Source organism: Stomoxys calcitrans, chromosome 2, assembly GCF_963082655.1.
Source record: "Stomoxys calcitrans chromosome 2, idStoCalc2.1, whole genome shotgun sequence".
Lineage (NCBI taxonomy): Eukaryota > Metazoa > Arthropoda > Insecta > Diptera > Muscidae > Stomoxys > Stomoxys calcitrans.
The window spans coordinates 50,842,036-50,862,603 of NC_081553.1; the positions used below are offsets into that span (position 1 = coordinate 50,842,036).

The 20,568-nt window shown below is 38.9% G+C and overlaps 1 protein-coding gene across 1 annotated transcript in view; it reads right to left on the reverse strand.

Moving 5' to 3' along the window:
- Positions 1–20,568, reverse strand: part of LOC106086404 (cadherin-89D) — a 75,111-nt gene that overhangs the window by 35,197 nt on the left and 19,346 nt on the right. The window contains exons 5-7 of the mRNA XM_059361442.1: positions 4,279–4,341; positions 3,337–4,103; positions 3,014–3,267 (exon numbers count right to left, since the gene is read on the reverse strand). Of these exons, the coding sequence (XP_059217425.1) occupies positions 3,014–3,267; positions 3,337–4,103; positions 4,279–4,341 (1,084 nt within the window). The remainder of the gene's footprint in view (positions 1–3,013; positions 3,268–3,336; positions 4,104–4,278; positions 4,342–20,568) is intronic.

Sequence of the window (20,568 nt, forward strand, 5' to 3'; positions counted from 1 at the left end):
TAAACTGATCTTGACTTCTTGAGCCTCCAGAGAGCGCAATTCTCATCTGATTTGGCACAAATTTTGTGCAACGGCTTCTCCCATGGTTTTCAATATACATGTGCAATATGGTCTGAATCGATCTATAGCTTGATACAGCTCCCATATAATCCGATCTCCCGATTTTGCTACTTGTGCCCCGCATCGGACTATAACTTGATATAGCACCTCCTCCGACCTTATACATTATTTTTTGTTTGCCTAAAAAGAGATACTGCGCAAAGAACTTGACAGATGCGAACCTTGGTGGAGGGTATACAAGATTCGGCCCGGCCGAACTTAGCACGCTCTTACTTGTTTTATTTTTTGTTCGACTCTTCGGCACCACTGATAACTGATGAGGAAAACCAAATTAATGTCAACAGGATTGCGAAGGCGATATAGGGGTCTACCGAAGAAAGTTGTCCGCTTGGAGGAAGCAAATCATCTCTAGACCTAGGATATCATCCCTAGACCTGGTAAATTCGCAACCTTGGGAATAAAGTCCGCAGACCTTATAACAGGACATGTCATAAAAGAATGGCAGTTTACAGGGACGTGTATTATATTTTGAATTTTGAATAATTGAATATTTTCTGCAGAAGGATGCAAACTCCTGGAGCCCCATTTAGCTGCTATGTTCACAGTGTGCCTAAGTCCCGTCTATGCTCCTAATGCCTGACATGAGGGAAGGGTGGTTTTTATACCCAATCCCGGCAAGACAAGTTATGCGGCATCAAAGTCCTATAGGCCTATAAGTCTTAAATCCTATAGACCTATAAGCCTTATCTCCTTTCTAATTAGAACCTTGGAGAGTATAGAGGAAACCATGCAGCAGTAGGAAATCTGGGGAATTATTCAGATACAGGTGGCATGCCTAAATCATAGGACATTCGTTGCAGACCTAGTGCAGAGCGGTCTTCAACGAATTTTGTGCAAAAAATCCTTGAGCTTACTCTAAATAATCTGAGGACCAACAAATGGATCCAATTCTTAAAGCAGTCCCAGGTCGACTCAGTCCTTAGAGACAGTATAAGCCATAAGACCGTATAAGAACATGTGGATAAGTCGCATGTCCCATGGCATAACGATCAGGGGAAGTGTAACACAGGCCATCGCCACTCCTCTGGGCCACCATGAGTGGCCTACTACGAATCCTGGCAGTATAGAATCACGTTATAATACTCTTAGTGATAGGATTCGAAATTAGGTATGCCAAAAAAAGTCTTGGAGATAGCATTCGGCTTGGCTATGTCTGAAGTTTAGTCCAGAGATGACTGAAATCTGCCTTTTACGAGGAAGAAGAAGATATCCAACAAGGCAAACTATTTGGAAGTGATCTTCAATAGGAAACTGAACTGGTACTGTCCCATCCAAGACTTACTGACAAAGCTTTCTGATGTAGGCTTACAGAATAGGCTGTCGTAACCTGGATATGGAGCCGAAAATAGTCCACTGGCTATGCAAGATTCGTCAGACCTAGGAGTCTTAACGCTAATCAAGAGAAAACTCAACCACTGCCTTAATATGAGCTTGATTGGGCCAATCGTAACTTACGCCGCGGTAGTATGGTGAACGGCCATGAAGACGAAGAACAATATAAGGATATGGCAGCAGGTTCAGAATACGTGATGTCTTGGCATAGGTGGAGCGATGATGACTCCATCAACTAGGGCACCCGACAAAATTCTAGATTAACGACTCACACATATACAGATTATGTACGAATGGGACGGGGATGGCACACTGCATCTTTACAGTGGTTATTCGGCAGTTTCTTGCCTGTGGATGTCTGGTGTGGTATCAGGCTCTGGACTCAGGGTACGCGGTGATGCTGATTTCTAGAACAATAAGGACTGCTCCGAGAGATGTGCTGTGTACCATTCTCAATCTTAGGATATTCTCAAAGATCCTTGACAGACTTAGGGTGCTAGATATCGGGTGCACTTTAAACTGTGGAAAATTTTCCGTTCTTCTGGGGAAAGAGATAGAGCGACTTGCGATTGATTGTATACTAGGGGATTCCTAAATTATTGTCGGATTGGACGTCGCACAGTAGTACTAGAAAATCATAAAAAAAAGTAGTAAAAAATATGCAGTATGAGAATGGGTAGAGATATCACTTTGAAATTCGGAATGGTTTGAGCTGAGGTGATAGCGAGTTTGTGTTCAAATAGAAATCGGACCACAAACGGAGATTTGGCAGTCCCAACATATTTTCGAAATACCGAGGTGCCCAACTCTAGGGGTCTGTCCAGAGGCGCAACCTAGGGCAGGCCCTGGACAACCACGATCTTGCTAACACCATTCCAAATTACAAAGAGATATCTGTACCCATTCTCAAGCGGCATATTCTTTGCAAGTTTTTTTTGGTCGTATCCCACTGTGCGTTGTCCAGAGCCCAATGCCACAGACATTCATATGTGGGAATGAGTTTCCTTATGACCCATTATTCTACGTTTCGTCTTCAGCTAAGTCTCTGGTCAAGAATCACGTCCATGAAATTTGCGTCCGGAGAGAGCTGCAGCTCCATCCCATCCAGGACAGTTCACTTGAAAAAACCCAGCTTCAGACTATCTTAGGTTTATGCCAGCCTATGACCCCAACTCCTACCAATTGAGTGTCCTTATAACCCCTTGTTCTACGTTTCGTCTTCAGCTATGTCTCCGGTCAAGAATCACGTCCATGAAATTTGCGTCCGGAGAGAGCTGCAGCTCCATCCCATCCAGGAGAGTTCACTTGAAAGAACCCAGCTTCAGACTATCTTAGGTTAATGCCAGACCACTGATGCTGACGACGTCATCCTTAAACCACTCTCTCTCTCCCTCTCTCGAAAAATCTCAAAATCTCATTGATAACCAGAAGCCACAAAAGAGACAATATAACCACATAGTGTAAGATTCCCAAGTTAGGGTTGGACATGTTTTAACAACTTTTCTAGAAAGAGATCAGTTCTTTACACTTATAACCAAACATTATCAAAATCCAAGCTTACCTTGCTAAAGCCTTCTTCAATGGATTATCCTTCTGCCTTGCCTCAATCTGCAAAACGAAAGTATTGCCCGGCAGACTCTCTTCCTCCAAATCGATTTCCTTTTGCAAATACACTATGCCATTGTTGGGATTGACGCGAAATAGCTTACGCTCATTGCCAGAGATGATGTCATAAACCAAGGAAGCATTCAAAGAATCCTGGTCAAAAGCCATAATGGGTGGACTAAAATACAAAGGTATTCTAATGGGCATGCCCTGAAATTAGAAAAGAAAATTGTTCATAAAAATATTCTGGTGATAAAAAAAATTCTCCCTAAATCTTACCGTCATTGGATAGAATTCATCTATCTTCGAACGATATACACCTTCGGTAAATTTTGGCGGCAAATCATCCACATCTCGCACATTAATGGTTATGGTGGTGTTGACCTGATTCGCCGGAGTTCCCCTATCCCAGGCAAATAAAGGCAATTTAAATAACCGTATGCCATTATCAAAATCCAATTCCTTTTTCAATATCAACAAAGGACGATGTGGAGATTTAAGGGAAAAATAAGGACTGCCATCAGCCGACAATTGTTCCGGCACGGTAGACATACTAAAATGAACCTCCGAATTGGGTGTATTAGGTTTATCGCGATCAAAGGCCTGAATACCCTCAAAGACTATGGTACCCGGTGGGGTATTCTCTTTTATATCCACTATATAGGGAGTGTTCAGAAACTCTGGCTTATTATCATTGACATCTTCAATATACACTGTCACAGACAGATAGCTGCCCTCTTCGAGTTTCTCATTTTTTGCAGCACAAACTATGCGAAATTTTAGTAAATTTCTTGGCACATCTCGATCCACGAGATCTTCCAGTGATCGTGTCAGAGTCACAACCACTGAGGTTAAATTATACTCATGTATGGCAAAATATTTGTGATCTCCTGTATTCTCAGGCGATTGCAGAGAGATCTTTGAACGGGGATAGGCTTTTATGGTGAGTATGTCCTTGCCTATATTGGCATCTTCACGGAGGCGTATAAAGCGTACACCCTCACTTTCTGTAGAACCACCATCGTGAAAGGCACATCCTTGATGAGCTGGAAAAGAAAAAAGAGGAAGTTGTTGTTAATTACGAACAAATATTTGAAAACAGAAAAATACTGGAAAATCCCCTTTGGACCAGATATAGAAACGCTACAACATGAAATCCTAGAAAGGCTGTTCTCAATTTTTGCTATTGCTTTAAAAATCTTTTTAAAAGTAAAGTACTACCTATAACCAACCATTTTTCAAATTCACGTTCCATCAGATCATTAACTTTTTTGATATTTAACTCTAAATTATAACAGAAAGTGAAACTGTTGAACTATTTTTCTCTTAATTTTCCTTTTTCAAAGTTTTTCTTTTTTGCCAAGTGACAAGAGTCCATTATCCATGGCAACGATTTGTGGTAAAGTTTCTCCTCTTTTCAGCCTTCTGCTATAAATGGTCGTCCAAAACAAATTTCACCTACTTAACATAAAAATTTACCAAAACACAGACTTGTGGCACAAGCTGATCTCTGTGCCTCCCTCAGATCTTGTGCCGCTGCCATTGGCCATTGTTTTTATAAGCCGCAATAAAGCCCCATGTTAAAATAAAAACGAAAAACAAATGCAATGGAAAATGACAAAGTCTTGTTGCATTACAAGTATAGCAAATTTTCTCAAAAAAGTGGAAAAAATCTGCCACACCATAAATAAATGGAAAAACTGCATTAGACACAACTGAAATCCAAACAAAAACCAATACCAAACTTGTGTTTCCGCTAATCCGTCATACAATTTTTAATTTTTATCTGGTATTTATTCTAGGCAATAAATAACGCCAATGCAATACAACTCGATGTGTAATTTATAGCAAAACAAAATTTTCATGCACCCAATAAACATTATGACAAAAAAATTAAAGCTACTCCTTCCCTGGGGAATGACTAGCGTAACTATCCCGTCCGTGGGGAAACACTACTAAAACTATCCTTTCCCTGAGGAAAAGGTACTTAAACTACCCCTTCCCTGGGGAAAAGTTCTAAAACTTTCCTTTCCCAGGCGAAAAAGTACTGAAGCTTAACTTTCCGTAGGGAAGGGGTACTACAACAAACCTTTCCCTGGGGAAAGGAAACTACAACAAACCTTTTCCATGGGAAAGGGTACTACAACACACCTTTCCCTGGGGAAAGGCCACTACAACAACCCTCTCCCTGGGGAAAGGCTACTACAATTACCCTTTTCCTTGGGAAAGGGTACTAAAACTACCCTCTCCTTGGGGAAAAAATAATAAAAATTTCCCTTTCCCTTGAGAAAGGATGTAACAAGTATCCTTCCCTGGGGAAAGGGTACCATAATTACCCTTATCCTTGGGAAAGGGTACCATAATTACCCTTATCCTTGGGAAAGGGTACCATAACTACCCTTCCCTATGTGAAAGGGTACCACAACTGCCCTTCCCCATGTGGAAGGGTACCATAACTACCCTTCCCCATGTGGAAGGGTACCATAACTACCCTTCTCCAAGGGAAAGGGTACCATAACTACCCTTCCCCAAGGGAAAGGGTACTATAATTACCCATCCAAAAGGTAAAGGGTACTACAACTACCCTTTCCTCACCTAAAACTTACCCTTTCCTTAGGGAAAAAGTACTGAAACTTCCCTTTTCCTGGAGAAAGGGTACGACAACTACCCCTTCCCTGAAGAAAGGATACTAAAACTACCATTTTCCTTGGGAAAAGGTACTAAAACTACCATTTTCCTTGGGAAAGGGTACTAAAACTACCATTATCCTTGGGAAAGGGTATAAAAACTTAATTTTCCCCTGGAAAGTATGCAACAACTACCCCTTCCCTGTGGAAAGGGCACTTAAACTACCCTTTCCGTGGCGAAAATGTACTAGAACTTAACTTTCAACAGGGAAAGGATTCTACAACTAAACTTTCCAGAGAAAAAGATACTACATCTACCCTTTTGCAGAGGAAGGGGTACTTAAACCACCCTTTTCCTTGGGAAACGGTACTAAAACTTCATTTTCCTTGGGAAAGGATGCAATAACTACCCCTTCCCTGGGGAAAGGGCACTTAAACTACCCTTTCCCTGGTGAAAACAGCACTAAAACCATTATTTCCCTGGGGAAAGGGAACTTAAAGGGTTACCAAAAAAAAAGTACTAAAACTTCCCTTTCCCTGGGTAAACGGTACTACATCAACCCTTTGATTGGGGAAAGGCTACTACAACAACCCTTTCCGTGGTGAAAGGATACTGCAACAAGCCTTTTCCTTGGGAAAGGGTACTACAACAACCCTTTACCTTGGGAAAAGGTAATAAAACTACCCTTTTCCTTGGGAAAGGGTACTAAAACTATCCTGGGAAAAGTAAAAGGGTACGACAACTACCATTTCCAGGGAGAAAGGGTACGACAAAGGTAATAAAACTACCCTTTTCCTTGGGAAAGGGTACTAAAACTATCCTGGGAAAAGTAAAAGGGTACGACAACTACCATTTCCAGGGAGAAAGGGTACGACAAAGGTAATAACACTAACCTTTTCCTTGGGAAAGGGTACTAAAACTATCCTGGGAAAAGTAAAAGGGTACGACAACTACCATTTCCAGGGAGAAAAGGTACGACAACTACCCAATGGCATTTGGGAGTTAAGAACGAATTTGATATCTATTTTCAGGGCAAAGGGCCGGTGGCCGCTCCAGCCACAAAACACCTTCAAAACATTTCATATTTACTGACCATGACAATATGGGGCTCATATTAAATGGATTTGGGAGTGCAGCACGAATTTTATATCCATATTTGAGCCGAAATGTATGAGTGCCATCCCTCACCTAAAAAGCACTTCTCATTACCCTAATTTTCAAAATCACCAGATCTCAGAGATTGGTAATGCGATTCGTTCGAATTTTTTTTGCACTCTCACAGTCAAAACAATACATGGTTTCTATTGTTGGGTTTGGGTGCCTCGGGGGCGGTCCAAATCCCGCCAAATGGGTATATAGACCAATCACGACAACATAGATCTCCAACGAAAGGTGTTTGAGAGAAAACAAGTAAGAGCGTGCTAAGTCCGAGCGATATCTCTTTTTAGGCGAACAAAGAATATTGAATATCAAGAAGCAAAATCGGGAAATAGGTTTGTATGGGAGCTGTATCAAGCTATTGATCGATTCATACCATATTAGACACGTATGTTGAAGGTCATGAGAGAAGCCGTTGTACAAAATTTCTGCCAAATCGGATGAGAATTGCGTCCTCTAGAGGCTCAAGAAGTCAAGATCCCAGATCGGTTTATATGGCAGCTATATCAGGTTATCAACCGATTTGAAGCATATTTGGCACAGTTATTGGAAGTCATAATAAAACACCTCGTGCAAAATTTCAGCTAAATCGTATAAGAATTGTGCCCTCTGGTGGCTTAAGAAATAAAGACCCGAGATCGGTTTATATGGCAGCTACATCAGGTTATGGACCGATTTAAACCATACTGAGCACACTTTTGGAAGTCATAACAAAATACCACATTCAAAATTTCAGCCAAATCGGATAAGAATTGTGCTCTCCAGTGGCTTAAGAAGTCAAGACCCGAGATCGGTTTATATGGCAGCTATATCAAAACGTGGACCGATATAGCTCATTTACAATCCCAACCAACCTACACTTATAAGAAGTATTTGTGCAAAATTTCAAGCTGCTAGCTTAACTCCTTCGAAAGCTTTCGACAGACAGACGGACGGACAGACGGACGGACAGACGGATGGACAGACGGACGGACAGACGGGCGGACGGACGGACGGACGGACGGACGGACGGACGGACGGACAGACGGACGGACGGACGGACGGACGGACAGACGGACATGGCTAGTTCGACTTAAAATGTCATGACGATCAAGAATATATACACTTTATGGGGTCTTAGACGAATATTTCGAGGAGTTACAAGCAGAATGACGAAATTAGTATACCCCCATCCTATGGTGGAGTGTATAAAAATGAAAACAACTTCTTTTTTATGGAAACGGTAATGTAATGATATTTTTCCTGGGGAAAGACTAATGTAACTATCCCTTCTGTGGGAAAACACTGCTGTAACTATTCCTGGGGATAGGGTACTGTGACCATCCGCTTCGTGGGAACAGGGTAATAAAACTATGTAAATCTCTCGTTGGAGAAAAGTACTGTAACTAACCCTTCTCTGTGGAAAAGGTACTGTACCTGTTCCATCCTGGAGGAAAGGCTACTGAAAATTTTCCTTCCCTGAGGTTAGGGCACAGCGAAAAGGGGTTTTAAAAGACCCTTTTCTTGGGGTTTTAAAATTACCTTTTCCTGTGGGAAAAGATTTTAAAACTATCCATTTCTTGGGGAAAATGTGTTAGAACTATACATAACTTGGGGAAAGTACTTAAAAACTACCCATTCCAACTTCGTTCTTAGAGAAAGGCGTTTCAAAACTACCCTTTCCCTTTAAAAAGGGCGAAAATACGCTCTCCCTTTGGAAGGGATATTAATAGTGCACTTTCCCTCTGGAAATACCCTTTCCCTTTCTAAAAGTACCCTTTACCATTGGAAAGTTTATTAAGAGTACCTTTTTCACTCCCATTTCCTTTGAAATTCACTCCCATTTCCTTTGGAAATGGTATTAACATTACCCTTTCCATTTAGAAATGGTATATAAAGACCCTTTCCCTCTGAAAAGGGTTTCAAAAGTAATATTTCCCTTTTGAAAGGGTATTAAAAGTACCTCCCCCATACCCGTATTTTCAAGAACCCCAGATCGCGGAGGCCACCGTAACGCAGAGGTTAGCATGTCCGCCTATGACGCTGAATGCCTGGGTTCGAATCCTGGCGAAACCATCAGAATAAATTTTCAGCAGTTGTTTTCCCCTTCTAATGCTGGCGACATTTGCGAGGTACTATGCCATGTAAAACTTCTCTCCAGAGAGGTGTCGCACTGCGGCTCCCCGTTCGGATTTGGCTATAAAAAGGAGGCCCCTTATCATTGAGCTTAAACTTGAATCGGACTGCACTCATTGATATGTGAGAAGTTTGCCCCTGTTGCATTTTGCCAGGACGCGGAGATGGGTGCACCGATTTAAGCGAAATTTTGCATGCCACCTTACGGTATCCCAAAAACACGAAATTGATATAAAATTTTGAGGTCAAATTACCTGGGGGGACGCCCCATCCCAAAACCCACCCGAACGGTCATGTTTGCCGATTGGGACAATATGGGTATCTAATGAAAGGTATTTAGGAGTAAAGTACGAATTTGGCATTAAAACGTCACCCTAATTGTCGGGGGGTCCCCCACCCCCAAAAACACCACCCAAACGAACACTTTTACCACTTTGAGCAATATGGGTATCAAATGAAAGGTATTTCAAAGCAGAGTACAAATGTGAAAAAAAAATTAAACATAAGTGTCTGAGGGGCATCCCCACCTCCCAAAACCCTCCAGCAAAACATATTTACCGATTGCGACAATGTGTGTGTCAAATATAAGATGTTTGGAAGTCGAGGCCTCCTCAACCTCCAAAATCGCCAGAACGGGCGTGAATGTTCAACGTCACAAAATGGATATCAAATGAAAGATCATTGTGAGTTGACTACAAATCTGGTATACACATTTGGGACAAAGTCTGGGACCGCCCCACCCACTAAATACCCTGCATAGGACGTGTAGTTCTATCAGGATAATATGGATATTAAAAGAAAGGTCTATGATAGTAGAGATCGAATCTAATGTTGATATAAAGATTGAAGTAAGTGGATCACTTACTGCCGTTTAGCAGGATAAATAGCTTGCGACAACAAAGGACTCAAATAAGTTATCTCCCAATACAAACAACATTGTCAAGTAGGACGACCGAGAAAATACTGTACTCAAATGCATGTATGTGACCGTGGGTAATCCTTCTCCCCCTATCCTAACCAAAAAAAGGAATTGAAAAAAAATATAAAGGCTAGAATAGGACAGCAACAAAAGGTCTTTGGCAGTAGAGTACATATTTTACCCTCAAATTGGGATGGACACAGCAGGATTTGCTGATCTTTTAAAATAACTAGTTATAGACCGAATTAAACCGTACTTGGCGCAGTTATTGAGAGTCATAGCAGAACAATATACGCAAAATTTCAGTCAAACCAAGGATTTCAGGGCCTCAAGAAGTCAAATCATATCAGGTTATACACAGATTTAAATCGTACTCTCTGACTGGAATCTAAAGCCCTTCCCCATACGAGACCTTTTTATGCCAGCTTTGATCTCACAATGACTGTGTAAATAAGAGGTTCCAGAAAATCGTTGAAAAATACCCCCATTTCGACGGGGTTGTTTTCGGCTTGTGACCATACTCTCTCGTAAGTAATCATTGATAACTCTGTCGCAAGCATTTTATTCGTCCATTAAGAACATTAAGAATTCAAGTGAACTCCTTTTAGATCTAGGGCGGCGATTACCAACTCTAACTCCACTTTGTTGATATCCAGGAAGACCGCCATGGAGTACTCTTTCATTTAGAGAGACGTCTCGACTTCCCGTACCACCTAGTGGAGGTCCGTCTCCATCGACCTACCCTTAATGTATGCGTGTTGTGACCCACTGTAGTAGAGTACGACAGTCAAATCTGGGATCATGTGCTTTAGGGGCCGCCCTTACTTTTGAAACTCATCCCACCTTTTAAAACTTAAATACTGAAAAAAAAAAAACAATTTTGCAAAAGCCTTTTTAGACCAAGTAGTCTACAGTATTTAGTATATATTCTAGCTTCCATGCCTGATGGTAGGTGGGAACAGTGGGAATATTAGCAAATCCATTTTAAACTTCTGCCTCGATCTTTATTATTGAACAGTTGGTAATATATTGGGTTGCCCAAAAAGTAATTGCGGATTTTTCATATAGTCGGCGTTGAAAAATTTTTTCACAGCTTGTGACTCTGTAATTGCTTTCTTTCTTCTGTCAGTTATCAGCTGTTACTTTTAGCTTGCTTTAGAAAAAAAGTGTAAATAAAGTATATTTGATTAAAGTTCATTCTAAGTTTTATTAAAAATGCATTTACTTTCTTTTAAAAAATCCGCAATTACTTTTTGGGCAACCCAATACTATACCGTTAGCTAAAAAGTAATGCATTATAATTTCATATACCCAGAACCAAAAAAATCTTCTTTTAACTATAAACATTAATTGCCTTAAGACAATTAGTGCGTTGGGATATCATGAAAAGGCGTTGCATAAATTCTCCCTGTATTTAAAGCAAAAAACCAAAACTTCAGACCAACATGCAAACATGGTGCGAAAGAAACAATCGGTAGCAGCAATTGAATATTACAAACGGATGTGGCCGATGGCTGGGGAAAACTAAGTGTCTGAAGAGCTAATTATGTCATGAGGGTGGGAATTTTTTCAGACATGTCATGCAAGCAGACGAAATAACAAAATCTTAAAAAAAGCAACAACAAAACAAAGATATATGCAAGCCCAATTGTTGTATATGCACATATTTTAGCGAAGAAGATGAATGGGTAATGGGTGGAAGGAAGAGATACATATATGGCTGGTGGTTGGTAGTGTTTCGCAAAACAGTCAAACAAATGCAGGCCCAGATATTTGTTGGGGGTGTTGCAATTGTCATAAAAAAAAAATACCTCAAGTTTAGAGCTATGCTTTTCCACCACTAGCCAACATAGTCGAAAAGTCACAACAAAATATCAACACAGCTTCATCTTTTGAGCAGCTGTTGCACTATCTTATCTTTTTTGCATCTAGCCTTTAAAAGAAAGTTTTCATATTTTAATGTCATTTTCCTCTTCTCTAGCTATGCCGTTGATGCAGTTGGCGCGTTTGCCATTGTTTTTTTTTCTGCCTTAGGTTTCATTATGAATTTCTATGCACTACAAAATAATTTCGTGTTAAATTTCTGCAACGAATGCGATTATTTTGCGCAAGATTTTCGCACGATATCTGCTGCTAATGTCAACCTTACTGTGAATAGCGCCTATGCAGTTGCAGTTGCCGTTTCATTGTTTTCACTTAACCATTTTCACAATCGAAAAGGGAAAAAATTCGACTGAAAACCTTGTGAAACTCTTTCCCTTTCCGAGAAACATAAAATCGCATACAGAAAATATTTCAATTGATGGGGAATGTAATGTTTTGATGTGAGCATAGTTGTGATAAAACGCATATTAATTTCTGTGAAAAATGCGGATTTCTCCCAATTCATTTTCTTTTTTTTTTGAAAAAATTTTCGGAAAATATTTTTTGTCTTATGAATATTGCGTGGATAGTGGGGGAGTGGTTGAAATTTCGTGGGTAACCATAATTGGATCCATAGCAGTGATAACGCAACTGTGAACTTTTGCAAACAATTCACTATGTAGAAGAGCTATAGGCTCGAAATAAGGCCTAAATACAAATGGAGTCCTCTGCCTCAACAGGTAACATAAGCCAGAGTAGTATAATAAACTACACAGAAGAAAAGTTGCCTGAAAATTTAAGAATTTCCTTAAGGCACTATGTAGAAGGGCCATAGACTCGAAATAAGGCCTAAATACGAATGGGATCCTCTGCCTCAACAGGTAACATAAACTAGAGTAGTATGATAAACTACACAGAAGAAAAGTTGCCTAAATATTTAAGATTTGCTCGAAATTGACGAAATAAGTCTTATAATGGGAAAAACTAACTCGCTGCTCTTCTGGCCCAATTTTGAAGATAACCTACATGTCCCTAGAGGCACACCCACAGTTGCATGCAATGTGTAAGAAATTTCCTAAACTCTCTTACCTATATCAGTGGTCGTAGAAATTTGTTATGCCACAATGTCCAGAGGTAATAGGTATAGCAACCAATGCAGTGCATCAATATCGTCCTCAGAGCGGCAATGATGCAGAAACAACACATTCTTTAGATTCGACAAAGTAATAAACACTAGGTGGACTTTTGAAGCGCAGTCCACCTCACAATAACACCATATTATATACATATCCTAATATATATGCCATATAAATCGCTTTTCAAAATTAAATTCTTAACCTCTAGCGATCATAAATCATTCTTTAGATTCGACAAAGTATTAAACAGTAGGTGGGCTTTTGAAGTGCAGTCCACCTCGTAATAACACCATATTATATACATATCCTAATATATCTGCCATATAAATCAATCTTCAAAATTAAATTCTTAACCTTTAGCGATCATAACTCCATGATAATTTCTGCTACGACCTCCAACATCTAAACCAAGTATAGCCTAGACCGGTCTATAACCTGTTATAGCTCGCTTTAAAACCTTAGTCTCAGTTTGAATTCTTGAGAATCTAAGGAAAGTAATTCTTATGCAAATGCAGGGCTGCCAGATTTATTTGGAAGAAAATCAGCACTTTTGAAAAAAAAAAAAAAAACAAGGTAAACGGCATGTCCCACCACCTCGGGTATATATGTAAAACGCCTTTCGTCATTGTCCGGTGAAACATGCTTAAATTATGCCCCTATAGCAGCTATAGCAAAATATGGTCCGATTTGGAACAAATTCGGCATGGACATTGAGTGGTCTAATAAGTACAAGTCATTGTGTAAATTGCCTTGCATAAGTCACTGTGTCAAATTTCAGCGAAATCGAGTTATAAAAGAGCCTTTTATGGGGACAAGATTTTAAATCGAGAGATCGGTCTAAATGGCAGCTACTTGCAAATCTGGGACAAATTAAAAAGGGTTGTCGAGGGGCCTAACACAACTCACTGTCCCAAATTTCGGCGAAATTGGACAATAAATGCGCCTTTTATGTGCTCAAGACCTTAAATCGAGAAATCGCTCTATATGGCAGCTATATCTACATCTGAACCGATCGGGGCCAAATTGAAGAATAATGTCGAGTGGCCTAACAGTTTCAGTTGTCGAAAAACACAGTTTTAGTTGTCGAAAAACATTGAAGTCTCATTTTTAATTTTTAATGTAGGGGCAAAAAAAGAACTCATTCGGAGCCAAGTCAGAACTATACGGCGGATGACTCATCAAATCGATGTTTTGAGTGCTCAAAAATCCAGTTGTTTCGTATTTTTGGAGCATTTCTTTCGACCATTCGACACGAGCTTTTTTTCGAGCGATTGACAAATTGTGTGCGATCCCAAGCGAACAAATTTTTTTTGACGGTCAAATGTTCATGCAATACTGAATGTAAGCTGGTGCCACTAATGCTTAAGTTTGTCTCAATTTCACGATAGGTCACATGACGATCTTGCAATATCAGTTGGCGCACCGCATCAATGGTTTTTGGAACATCAACTGATTCTGGACGACCTTTACGAAATTCGTCTTGGAGTGAACTTCGACATCGGTTGAAGTCACCATACCCTCGATAAACACTGGTCCTTGATGGAGCTTCATCGCCATAAATTTAATTAAGTTAATCGATGCACTGTTGGTGAGTTAATCCTCGTCGAAAGTTATAAAAAAAAAAATCGAACTAAAATGTTCATGATTTAATTAAATTTTTTGGGCGAGATGAATCTTTTAAATTACTGTAAACAACACAAATAGCGCTCGTATATCAAAACGTTCTGAGTACGAATAACCTCAAAAATTTCAGACTTTACGATAGAGCTGTCAGTTGGCAGATTGCTACACAAGAGTTGTCCAATCCCAAAATATAAAAGCCAATCCTCCATGTCAGTCCTGTGAGATTCTTTGGCTTTGACATTCTATGTTGGTATAGCTCTGCCCGACCGTCTGTCCGTCCGTGCGTCAGTCAAAAGCACGCTAACTTTCGAAGGAAAGTTAGTGCTTGAAATTTTGCACGACTACTTCCTATTATAGTGTGAATCAGTTGGTATTGTAAATGGGCCACATCGGTCCATGTTTTGATGTTGGCAGCTACATCAAAAAACCGATCCTGGATCTTGACTTCTTGAGTCGCTAGAGGGCGCAATTCTCATCGAATTTGGCTGAAATTTTGCATCAGGTTTCTTTTTTTTTGTCTTCCAACAAATGAACAGCTACCATATAAAGCGATTTCGGATTTAGATTTTTCGAGCCGTTAGAGGCAATTATAAACCTATTTGGCTGAAATTTAGCACGAAGTGTTTTGGTTTGACCATCAACAACTGTGTTGACGGTCTAAATCGGTTCATTACCTGATATAGCTCTTTTATAAACCAACCTCAGATATTTACTTCTTGAGCCGATAGAAGGCGCTAGAGGTCGCAATTATTAACCGATTTAGCTGAAATTTTGCATGAAGTATTTTGGTTTGACCATCATCAACTGTATGTTTTAAAGCGGTTCATAAGCTGATATATCTCCCATATAAAACTATCTCAGATCTTGACTTCTGGAGGGCGCAAATATTATCCGTTTTAGCCGAAATTTTGCATGAAGTGTTTTGGTTTGACAATCAACAACTGTGCCAAGTATGGCTTTTATGGGTTCACAATCTGATATAGCTCTCATATAAAACGATATCGGATTTTGACTTCTTGAGCCGCTAGAGGGCGCAAATATTTTCCGTTTTAGTTGAAATTTTGTACGAACTGTTTTGGTTTGATCATCACCAACTGTGCCAAGTATGGCTTTAATGGCTTCAAAAACTGATATATTGACAGAAGAAAGAATGCAATTACAGAGTCACAAGCTGTGAAAAAATTTGTCAACGCCGACTATATGAAAAATCCGCAATTACTTTTTGGGAAACCCAATAAAACGATATCGGATTTTGACTTCTTGAGCCGCTAGAGGGCGCAAAAATTATCCGATTTGATTGAAATTTTGCACAAAGTGGTTTGTTTTGACTTCAACTGTGCCAAGTTTTGTCTAAATCGGTAGATAACCCGATATAGCTCCCATATAAACTGATCTCGGATATTTACTTCTTGAGCTGCTAGAGGTCGCAATTATTAGGCGATTTGGCTGAAATTTGCTTTGTGCTTTGGTGTGACCGTCAACAACATTGACAAGTGTGGTCTAAATCGGTTAGCAACGTGATATAGCTCCCAGGAAACCGATTTCCCGATTTTATTGCTAGAGGGTAATTCTTATCCGATTTGGCCGAAATTTTGCACAATGAATTCCACCAATCGGTTCATAGCTTGGTATAACTCAAATATTGCTATTTGAGCAATTCTTATCCATTATCCTTTGTTTGCCTATAAAGAGATATCTGCCATAAAAGTTGAAAATTACTATCCATGGTGGAGGGTATATAAGATTCCTCCCGGCTGAACATAGCAGGTTTTTACTTGTAAATTTTAGGTTTCTTGAGAAAAAATTCGACGTATATTCCGATTTTGATAACCGCTTTGTGTATAAAAAAATTGATCCACCCCAATCCTCATGTCTTCGAAAGAACTATATCCTCAAAGGATTAGTTTTATCGTTTCTAGATGAGTATACTTACGCATCCAGACGCATTTGAAAAGGCACCTTACTAGTTTCCTACTTCGATCTAGCCCACATAGACACTAATCACCAGATTTGACTACCTGACCCTCCAGACACCTCAATATCTATCGGATTTGGCTTAAATTAAATACGTAATGTACACATTTTCCTTCTTACAACCATACCAAATCTCATCCAGTAATGCCTACATACAAACCGATATGGGATCTGAAGACATCAAAAGCATAATTGGTCTAAATTTTTAGCGTAATCCATGGTGTGGGATACAAGTGATTCGGCTCGACCGACCTTCCAACTTTTTAATGGTTCTTTCAACTTTTCTGTAGAAAAAGTCATTCATACTTAAAGTAGCAGCTTAGAATGAAGCACTTCTCGTAAAGGTTCATAAATTAGGTTAGGGTGCGGTGTAGGGTACCGGCTTGTTGTGCGCTCTAATCTAAAACAAGCAAAAGCGTGCTAAGTTCGGCCAGGGCGAATATTTGGAACCTACCACCATGGATTCTGGTAAAATATGGGAGCTATATCTAGCTATGGACCGAATGGGACCGTACTTGGCGCAGTTATTGAGAGTCATAACCGAACACTATATGCAAAATTTCAGTCAAATCGGATAAAAATCGCTGCTTGTAAGGGCTCAAGATGTCAAATCGGGAGTTCGGTTTAAATGGGATCAATATCAAGTTATACACAGCTTTAACCCGTACTTAAATAGAACCCTATGAGGAAAATTTCAGCCACATTGGACAAAAATTACGGCTTCCAGGGGCTCAGAAAGTCAAATCAGGAGATCGGTTTATATGGGAGCAATATCAGGTTATAGAACGATTTTAACCGTACTTATCGCGGTTGTTGGAAGACATAACGGAATACTATGTGCAAAAATTTCAGCCAAATCGGATGAAAATTGAGGATTCCAGGGGCTCAAGAAGTTAAATCGTGACTTTGGTTATATGGGAGCTATTCTATATATATCAGGTTCTTGACCGATTTGAACCGTACTTGGCACAGTTGTTGGAAGTCATAACAGAACACTTTTTGCAAAATTGCAACCAAATGGGACAAAAAATTGTGGCTTCCATGAGCTCAGCTCAAGATATGAATATATTGGGTTGCCCAAAAAGTAATTACGGATTTTTCATATAGTCGGCGTTGACAAATTTTTTTCACAGCTTGTAACTCTGTAACTGCATTCTTTCTTCTGTCAGTTATCAGCTGTTTACCTTTTAGCTTGCTTTAGAAAAAAAGTGTAAAAAAGTTCATTCTAAGTTTTATTAAAAATCGCATTTACTTTATTTTAAAAATCCGCAATTACTTTTTGGGCAACCCAATAGTTCTCATATTAATATGGGAACTATATCCAAATCTGAAGCGATATGGCCCATTTGCAAGTATCCAATGACCTACTTCAATATTAAGTATCTTTTAACAAGCGGCTGGCTCTACGCGTTCGACCGCTATCGTAATTTCGAAAGACGGACGGACGGACATGGCTAGTTCGAATCAGAAATTCGAGGCGATCAAGAATATGTATACTTTATGGACCCTAGATCAATATCTCAAGGTGTTACAAACGGAATGACTTGATTAGTTTACCCCCATCCTATGGTGGTTGGTATACTTACAGAATCCCTAAGTAAAAGCCGGGCAAATTGACATAGGAAATGCTCCATCGTCATTAGAAAAATATTCCAACGTCATAAAGACATACAGGAGAAAATTCCTGCTGTAATTATATGCACTTACACTTAATCACATATATGTCAACATCTTCTATAAATCCAGCACATCTTAAATTAATTTTGTCGCCATACTTGAAATCACTCTTTGGCATTCTTCATATCAACACCTGTAAGCAGCATAATTTTTAACATTTACAACATTTTATCTGCCATATCGATCGAATCAAACGTTACTATGCCTGTTACAAAACGCCTACAAAGGAGTATCATAAATCAAAATACCCATTATCGAAGGAAACATAAATTTTAATTAACCGCCATGGTCATTAGTGGCAGGTTTGATAGAGACACACTTAACCAATAGAGCATGTAAGCAAGCATATCACCATACCAACATGATGGCAAGTGACACAATATGGGGAAACAAGCATTCCAGGGAATAAAATATTTAAAATCTGGTTTCTTTTCGCAATCAAGAATGACCGACATTACTGTGTTTTGTATGGAAGCCCAAATGCTTTGAGAGTATCACAAAGCCATCGCACAGTGGGCCAAATGGCAAAAAAATTGGAAATAAGTCTACAACTTTTTATCTGTTGATTTTAGCCATACAAAATGTTCTAGACATTTGTAGAGGAGGACATAGGCTTTCAGAAAAGTGCTGTTGTTGGTCCATATCTTTAATACAGGGTGAGCTACAGGGTGTCAAAGTTGACCACTTTTGACTTCTCCAAGCTTCTGGGGGCCATAACTTTTGATCTACTCAACCGATTTACATGATTTAGGACTCTAGAGAAAGAGCTTGACAAGATCTAAAAAACTTATGCATAAAGTACCATGCCATCGTGTACTGTTAAGGAGTTATGAATTGTTTAATTTTAAAATATGAAAATTTGGCCTTGGTTTTTTTCAGTGTTTTTTTAATAACTCCGTCAATTTTAAAGCTATAAACTTCATACTTCACACAAATTATGCCAGCATATGTGTGCATAAAATACAAAAGGAATCACGTGAATATCTTTGGCGGTTTAAAAATGGCATCGTTTTCAATATGAAAAATATTTTTTTTGTCAAAAAATTGCAAAATTTTTCAAAAAAGATACTCCCATTTCCTTTAAGTTTTCGCAAACTTTGGCCGTCAAAGCATTATCATTTCTTTCCATTTTCACAAAGTCGAGGTATTAAGAAAAGTTTTAAGTGCTAATTTGGCTAATTTCGATATCAAACAACACCGTTATCTTAAGACCAAAATGGCCAATTTTTTTACTAAACTTCAAAAGTTTCTCACTGGAAAAAAAGTTCCACGGGGATTTTTTCGCTTTTTTTGAACTTAAATGAAAGCTTAAAATGTTCCCAACATTTTAAGGTATGTCTCGCCATATCCTAGCCATAAATGAGATCGTAGCGATCAAAATACTGAAAAAAGTCAATTTTCAAGTAGTGCTATATTCATTGCTAAAAAACAAGTATTACGTCACATTTTATTGCAAAGATGTTAAATAAACTTTTATTTGGTAACACTTCTTCTACAAAACACAAAAAGAATCATGGAAATATCTCTATTCTATTCCATTTTATGGAACCGGCAATAAAAAAGTCAATTTTTCAAAAAAGTCGAATTTCCCAAATTTTGTTTTTGTTGTCCTAATTGCACATGACACACTATAGCCATATTTACGCAACATACCTTATCGTAAAGGAAATTTTCATACCTTTCCAACGATGTATAAAACATTTCTCAACTCGGATTCTATCTACTCTAAAATTCATTTACACTTCATTAAACTCAATATAAAAATGTCTATTTGTGAAATGGAACCTTATATGGGGCCTACACTAAAACATTGATAGATTTGCCCAGGGTTTACAATACAAATGTGTTAGAATAAAAAAAGGTCTCCTGCCAAAGTTTAAAAAAATTGGAATAAAAATATGTGTTTTAGAGCGAAAACACTTCGCATCGGCGTGCGTTTATATGTATATTAGCTACTCCCAAAATAAAAAAGCATTTTAGTTTTGTATTATTTGATTTTATTCTCTACCAAATAATCTAAGGTATCAAAATTTAAAAGCTCTTTAATTTGAATGGCATCGGGATCGTCCTTATCTATATCGTCACATATTTTTGGTAGCCATTTAGTTCTGATGCTGTATAGTACCGGATCAGACGATAACAATAAATATTGAAGTAAATCATAATTTTGGTTAAATTTGGTGCTCTTTCGGGTATTGAAAAGCCGGAACTGTTTAACATCTCTATTACGGGATTCCTGAGCTTCTTCTGTAAGTTCTCCTAACGGAAGTATGTTGTATTCCACAATTTCCTTGCCATGATGTAAGACTTTATGTACTGTCGGTGTTAAAGCTTTCCACGAATATAAATCAGATAAAATGTTTTTTGTGTCATTACTATAAGCTTCAAATTTGGTTGAATTTATCATCTTTTTGCTAT